Consider the following 7,371-nt stretch of genomic DNA (forward strand, 5'->3'; position numbering starts at 1 on the left):
TGAGCTGAGATCCGGCCACCGCACTCCAGCCCGGGCGACAGAGCGAGACTCCGTCTCAGGAAAAAAAAAAAAAAAAAAAAGATGTCAAGTCCTGGACCCTTCCCTGCAAGGCCCCCTGTGGAAGGAAATAGCTCTGCTGGACATGCAGCCACTGAAGAAAGCCCCCAGTCCAGAGGCTTGGAGACCACTGGAGGCTCTGGCAGGGTGACCCTGGGTCTCAGGAGAAATCCGTGCGGAGAGGGAGGGGCTTTTCCATTCCACTGATGAGGAGCTCAGGCTCTTGGGACATTGTGGAGGTACTGGGCACCGCTGAGGTCTTCAAGCTGCCCACAGTAACCTCTTCCTTTTCCTCCTGCCGCAGGTGCCGGAGAACCTCTTGGGACAGTGAGAAGCTGCTGTCATCTGCAGGTTCTGGAACAGGGAAATGGGGGAGAGTGGAGAGAGGATCTTACACATTCCCACTCGAACACACCTAGAGGACTTGCTGGGAAGATCCCCTAACCCTCCCTACCCCTTTTTCCTACCCACCCCCCAGCCACTGGGACTAGAGTTTCATGGAATCCTAGGCTAGAAGTGGTTTCAGGCTGGGTGCAGCGGCTCACGCCTACAATCCTAACACTTTGGGAAGCTGAGGCAGGTGGATCACGAGGTCAGGAGTTCGAGACTAGCCTGGCCAATATGGTGAAATCCCGTCTGTACTAAAAATACAAAAATTAGCCGGGCGTGGTGATGGGCACCTGTAGTCCCAGCTACTCGGGAGGCTGAGGGAGGAGAATCGCTTGAACCTGGGAGGTAGAGGTTGCAGTGACCCGAGATCGAGCCATTTCACTCTAGTCTAGACAGCAGAGCGAGACTCCGTCTCAAAAAAAAAAAAAGAAGTGATTTCACAGAGAATGAAATTCCACTCTCTCACTTCTAAAGCTGATGTTCAGAGAGGAGCAGAAACATGCCCGAGGTCATACAGTGAGGGAGTAGTGGAGCCAAGCCTGCAGCCCCAGTCTCCTGTGCCCACTACATACTGGCCTGGGACTCTTCTGTTTCCTCTGGAATCCTAGATGAAGTGAGGGGCCCCTAGAACCCATCTCTTCAGGCTCCACTGAGGGACTACAGTCAAAGACCTAAAAAAGCAATCTGGTGTGCTGGGAAGAGGGGGGCTTCTCCCAGGGAAGGAAGGTCAGGCCCAGGGCATGGTGCTGCTGTAGCCCCTTCTGACTCTTTGGGAGACCCTGGGACCCCTGACTCCTCCTGCCTTCCAACCTATCAACCTCTCACCCTATCAACTCCTCACCCTGGTAGACAATGAGGCGGCAGTTGTTCTGAGACTCAGGGTTATCTGCCAGGATGTCCTCAAGTGTCCGGCAGAAGAGTTTGGCCTGCTCAAGCCGATCCTCCCGGCTAAATCCAGCTTGACCATGTTGTGACATGGCAAACAAAGTCTGCAAGGGGGTGGCGTACTCCAGGACGCAGGTGCCTGCCTGGAGGAGGTAAGAGGAAGACCAGACTAAGCCAGGGACCAGGCGGATGGAGAATGGAGGATCCAGTCCAGGCTGTGGCCCCCAGTACCACAGACTGAGGCCCCACTCCCTCAGCCTGTAACGATAGAGTCCTGGGAGGTGGCCACCCTAATGGGGTCTATGCTGTCTGGCCTGCCTTTGCCTCTGATACCCAACTCTGAAATCAGGGACAGAGCTGGGCTAAATTTACCCTTCACAGATCCTTCTCCTAAGATCCTAGGGCAAGACCTGCAGAGCGAGGCTGTCAACTGCTCCAGCTAGGAATCAGGTCTGGGGCTGGGCTCTGGGGTTCAACTCTGATCTGGGTTCCCCTGCACCCACATGAAATCCTTCAGATGTTCTCACAGGTTTCGTCTGGGGCAGCTTTATGGTCAAGAGCATAGTACAGTCAAGTTGAAATCATCCACTTTCCTTTGGTGTCTCTGAGCCTCAGTGTCCTCCTCTGTAAAGTGGGGATGCTAACAGTCCCTACCCCGTAGGGTGGTGGTGAGATTTCAATGAGGTGATCAGATGACACACCCAGAATAGCATCCAGCATGTAGTAAGTGCTCAATAAATGTTACTTATCATTATCATTCGGTGCTGAATCCTGCCCAGACCTGGGACTAGCTAGGGACACTACAGCTCAGAGAAGGGCAGTGAATTTTCATCAGCTCTTGGTTAGGGCCCAGGGTTCTGGGGTCCTGACCTCTGCCCAGGGACCCCCACTCCCCTGCACACTCACCCGCTGCCCATTCTCCAGAAGCTCATAGATGCTATTGCTGTAAACCCTATCTTTGATGCCAGCACGGTCAGCGGTCTGCTGGGGCAGTTTATCCAGGAAGCGAATGTTGGGATCAGCCATACTCAGGTTATCAGGCACCCCACAGTCCAACGGGAGGAGGATATACAGCCGCTGGCTCACTGCACCCCGTAGCAGGTTGTTGTAATGCTGATTGTAAGTTTGAATCCGGGCCTGGAGTCCTGAGGCAGGGAAGCCCAAGAAGTCATTCCTGCTAACCCTAGCTCCCACCTAATTCAGGAGTGAGACCCAGGTCAGTGGCCCCTGCAGTATGTAGGTGCCAGAAAATGGAGAGTCCAGTGCACTCTCATTATACAGGAGGCCAGGAGGGGCAGCGCCTCCAAAAGCCCTCCCCACCCCTCCTCTTACTGCACTGCCCTTTGCCCTCCCTCACTTCTTTCCTCAGATGTCTATGTCAGCCCCGCCCCTTTCCACCATGGCTTTCAGGGCTGAGAGGCCAGCACAGCACTGGGAAGTGACATTTCCAGCATTCTCCTGTACACAGAGGGAAGCCTCTAGCCCCAGATCAGTCTCCTAGCAGAAGCCTTAGGAGACGGCAATGAGATATGGAAGAGCTGCAGCTTTAGCCTGCAAGTCAGAGGAATAAAACACACAGGCTTAGGCCAGGCACAGTGGCTCACACCTGTAATCCCAGCACTTTGGGAGGCAGAGACAGGTGGATCCCTTGAGGTCAGGAGTTCGAGACCAGCCTGGGCAACATGGTGAAACCATGTCTCTACTAAAAATACAAAAATTAGCCAGGCATGGTGGCACGTGCCTGTGATCTTAGCTATTCAGGAAGCTGAGGCAGGAGAATCACTTGAACCTGGGAGGCAGAGGTTGCAGTGAGCCGAGATCTTGTCACCACTGTACTCCAGTCTGGGCAACAGAAAGAGACTTCATCTCAAAAAAAAAAAAAAAGAGGCTCCACAGCGCAGTGGTCTAGGGTCCAGGCTCTGGACAAACCTGGGTTCAAATCCTTTCTCTTCTTCTCTCTAAGCTATGTGATGTCGGATAAATCACTTGATCTCTCAGAACTGCACTTAAAAAAAAAAAAAAACACTGGGCACAGCAGCTCACGCCTATAATTCTAGCACTTTGGGAGGCCAAGGCGGGTGGATCACTTGAGGTCAGGAGTTTGAGACTAGCCTACCCAACATGTTGAAACCCCGTCTGTACTGAAAATACAAAAATTAGGTGGGCATGGTGGTGGGCCGCTAAAATCCCAGCTATTTGGGAGGCTGAGGCAGGAGAATCACTGGAACCTGGGAAGCAGAGGTTGCAGTGAGCCCAGATTGTGCCACTTCACTCCCATCTGGGCGAAAGACTGAAACTCCATCTAAAAAAAAAAATCTAAGGCCAGTGCGGTGGCTCATCTCTGTAATCCCAGCACTTTGGGAAGCCGACGTGAGTGGTTTACTTGAGGTCAGGAATTCAAGACCAGCCTGGGTAACATGGTGAAACCCCGTCTTTACTAAAAATACAAAAAAATTAGCCAGGCATGGTGGTGGGCACCTGTAATTCCAGCTACGTGGGAGGCTGAGGCAGGAGAATGACTTGAACCCAGAAGGCAGAGGTTGCAGTGAGTCGAGATTGTGCCACTGTACTTCAGCCTGGGCAACAGAGTGAGACTTCGTCCAAAAAAAAAAATCTAAAATAGGGATGGGCATGGTGACTCCTGCCTGTTATCTCCGCATTTTGGCAGGCCAAGGCAAGAGGATTGCTTGAGCCTAGGAGCTGAGACTAGGCTGGGTAACACAGCAAAACCCTCTTATTTTTAAAAATAAGTAAACAAAACAGGAATGAAGATTATTCCTTCCTCACAGGGTGTGAATTAGAAAATGCACATGAGGCCGGGTGTGGTGGCTCAAGCCTGTGATCCCAGCACTTTGGGAGCCAAGACGGGTGGATCACAAGGTCAGGAGATTGAGACCATCCTGGCTAACCCGGTGAAACCCCGTCTCTACTAAAAAATACAAAAAACTAGCCAGGCGAGGTGGCGGGCGCCTGTAGTCCCAGCTACTCGGGAGGCTGGGGCAGGAGAATGGCGTAAACCCGGGAGGCGGAGCTTGCAGTGAGCTGAGATTGTGCCACTGCACTCCAGCCTGGGCGACAGAGCGAGACCCCATCTCAAAAAAATAAAATAAAATATACATGAGAGCACACAGCATGCAGTAAATGTTTATTGAAAGAATTTACGGCTGGGCGTGGTGGCTCACACCTGTAATCCCACACTTTGGGAGGCTGAGGCAGGCAGATCACTTGAGGTCAGGAGTTCGAGACCAGCCTGGCCAATACAGTGAAACCCTGTCTCTACTATCTACTAAAAATACAAAAATTAGCCAGGTTTGGTGGCGGGTGCCTGTAATCCCACCTACTCGGGAGCCTGAGCCAGGAGAATCATTTGAACCTGGGAGGAGGAAGTTGCAGTGAGCCAAGATGCTACCACTTACTCTAGGCTGGGTGACAGAGCGAGATTTCTTCTCAAAAAAAAAAAAAAAAAGAATTCACTAGTGACCTTGGGTAAGTCACTTAATGGCTCTAAGCCCCATATTCCTTTCTGCAAACCAGGCATCATAATGACATCCTTCATGCCTTGGGATTAAAGGATTTGGTAGACTTGAAAATGCTTTGAAAAGTATAGTGAGTTCTGTGTGTTAAGAAACACAAGAGGCTGTGTGTCTTAGTGTCTATTTTGTTAGATCTAGAAATGGGAACAGAGAGGATGGCCCACCTGGCAGGATCAGCTGCAGATATCCGATGTAATATGACCATGCCAGCCCATGGGCCACGTTGAAATTCCCTTTTTCACAGACTGCAGAGATCTCAGCTGGGGTCAGGCCCTGTGGACAGCGGGATGGGGATGTGGGTCCTCCATCAAGGACACCCAGAGAACTCCTCCTCCTCCTCCTCCTCCTCCTCCTCCAAGGCTTCCCAACCTGCTCCTGACTTGATCCCTCCTTTGCCATTGCCAAACCCACTGTTCTAGGACATTATAGGTTCTACTCCATGGACTCCAACCTTTAAACCAGTTCCACTTCCAGTATTCAACTCAGGGCAGGTCACACCAGCCGCAGCCTCCACTTGGCCAGAGCTTCTACCTCCCCCTGTGTCATACCTTGAGGCCCAGGAGGATGTTCAGTGCCTGCGAGAGGCCCAGGAGGGCAAGCATCCAAGTGAAGGGCAGGCTGAACGCATTTGAAAGGAAATAGTAGAAATAGCTGGACAGCAGCAACAGGGTCCCACGGCGGAACGGGCAGCCCAGGCAGGCCTGCACAGTCCTCCAGTAGCTGTCCCGGTACCTGTGGGTGACAGCCAGGCCCCAGCCCCCAGCCCAGCTCAGCCAGAGAGGTTCAAGGAGGGGCAGGGCTAGGCATCAAGGGAGTGACACATGTTGGAAACCCTGTCACCATGGGTACTGCAATGAGTCACCTGGAGTGGATGTGGCGCAGCTCCTCGGCCAGGCTGCAGACCCCATTTAACAGCTGTCCCAGCTGCAGGGAGGCTAGGTGGAGCACCAGGCACCGGAGAGTGTGCTCTGGTGACTCTCCTAGCCCCCAAAGGGTCCCCAGGCAGGCAGTCAGCAGAACCAAGGCTGCCTTCTGGGCCCCGTGACCCCTGGGACACGGGATGGATGGATGCAGGCTGGAGCGGGGCATCTGTGGGCACCAAGAAATGCACGACCATTCTCCCCTTGCCCTCCTGCCCTTCTGGGACTGAGGTTCTGGCTGGGCACTTCCTCCCAGTTCCCCTTTCGCTGGTGCCCAGCCACTCCCAAAGGCTGCTCTTACAGACACTTCTAGGAGACAGGCTGGGACTAAGTCACCCCAAAGCTCCTGTCTCTGTGAGGTTTGCTGAAAACAGAGCAGGTCCTACACACACATGCCCCACCAAGCCCCAGGGAAACCACAGGTGTGGTGAAGAAAGAAGGCAGCAACTACCCCAGATCCAGACTTGAAGCTGTCCTGTGCAGCCCTACCCAACCAAGAACCCTTGGGGACCTGGGTTCCCCTGTCCCCGGAACCCACCCCAGGGAGGACCTTAGTTAATAAGGTAGAAAACAGAGCTCAGGGAGTGGGGATAGGGCAAGCAGCAGGCACCCCCTCGCCTCTGGGTGCTAGGGGCCCTAGGCTTGGCATTCTGCCAGGCTGATCTTAAGCCTACCGTCTGCCTCCCGGACGCTGGCTGCTCTGGATGATGACGAGGAGAGAAGGCCCAGTGCTACCAGCAGCCAAGGGCAGCTTCTCTGAGTGCAGCCTGAAAATGAGATGTTAACAACAATTGGTTTCTCCACAACACTCTAGCCCTGGCGTCTCTCCAAACCACAGCTTTAGTGGTGCTGGGAAGGAGGGTATTTCCTCTTCCTGGGGAGAGGCAGGACCCTTCCCTCAAAGCCCTGATGAGCTGGACCTGAGTCCTGGGGTCAGGGGTGAGGTTTGAGAAAGCCTCCGTTCCATTGCCCTTTGCTATCCCCAAACCAAGCATGTTTAGAAACACTCACCACAGTCACAGCTCTGAACACCAGGTTCCCCTTAAGCCACCACGATCAAACACACCGTGCCCACCACCTGAGCAAGACTCCACACGCTCAGCCAAAGGCAGCACGCACAGCACACGATGCTTCCCGTCTCATATTTTTCTTCTGGTTCCCAGAATGCAGATTCTTTTTCTCAAAAGTGTGACCTAGGAGGGAGGAGTGGAAAATGAGCAGTTATTTCCGGTAACAAGAGCTTTTTTTATAAAGCGCTTGGTGGGAGAGGAGGGGCACAGAGGAATGGGGGTTTGGCTCTTTGCAGGAAACGGCCACGCCTGTGACTTCTCCAAGACAGCCTGCTGGTTCTGGTTGTGGGGATGATATTAGGTAAGTGCAAAAGTAATTGCGGGCCTGGCACAGTGACTCACGCCTGTAATCCCAGCTCTTTGGGAGGCTGAGATGTGTGGATCACTTGAGGTCAGGAGTTCAAGACCAGCCTGACCAACATGGTGAAACCCCATCTCTACTAAAAGCAAAAATTAGCTGGGCGTGGTGGTGGGCGCTTGTAATCTCAGCTACTTGGGAGGCTGAGGCAGGAGAAT

At 53.2% G+C, this 7,371-nt stretch overlaps 1 protein-coding gene across 1 annotated transcript; it reads right to left on the minus strand.

Moving 5' to 3' along the window:
• Window positions 1-78: 78 nt before the first annotated feature.
• TMEM173 (transmembrane protein 173) lies at window positions 79-7,036 on the minus strand. Its single transcript, XM_011935329.1, has 8 exons — window positions 6,797-7,036; window positions 6,460-6,552; window positions 5,728-5,954; window positions 5,414-5,597; window positions 5,030-5,138; window positions 2,239-2,477; window positions 1,289-1,475; window positions 79-411 (listed from the first exon to the last, which is right to left on the minus strand). Exons 3-8 carry the CDS (start codon window positions 5,952-5,954, stop codon window positions 218-220), a joined length of 1,140 nt encoding a protein of 379 aa, XP_011790719.1. The 5' UTR covers window positions 6,460-6,552; window positions 6,797-7,036; the 3' UTR covers window positions 79-217.
• Window positions 7,037-7,371: the final 335 nt, after the last annotated feature.

This window comes from Colobus angolensis, unplaced genomic scaffold (assembly GCF_000951035.1).
Source record: "Colobus angolensis palliatus isolate OR3802 unplaced genomic scaffold, Cang.pa_1.0 Scaffold142, whole genome shotgun sequence".
NCBI lineage: Eukaryota > Metazoa > Chordata > Mammalia > Primates > Cercopithecidae > Colobus > Colobus angolensis.

What these genes read in the sequence shown, in the direction of transcription:
- TMEM173 (XM_011935329.1), bottom strand. Translation starts at nt 5,954, where the DNA reads ATGCCCCGCTCCAGCCTGCATCCATCCATCCCGTGTCCCAGGGGTCAC. An exon ending in ACATCCTCCTGGGCCTCAAG is followed by an intron (nt 5,139 to 5,413) that starts GTATGACACAGG and finishes CGCTGTCCACAG; the next exon opens with GGCCTGACCCCAGCTGAGAT. An exon ending in CCGCCTCATTGTCTACCAGG is followed by an intron (nt 412 to 1,288) that starts GTGAGGAGTTGA and finishes TCCCTGTTCCAG; the next exon opens with AACCTGCAGATGACAGCAGC.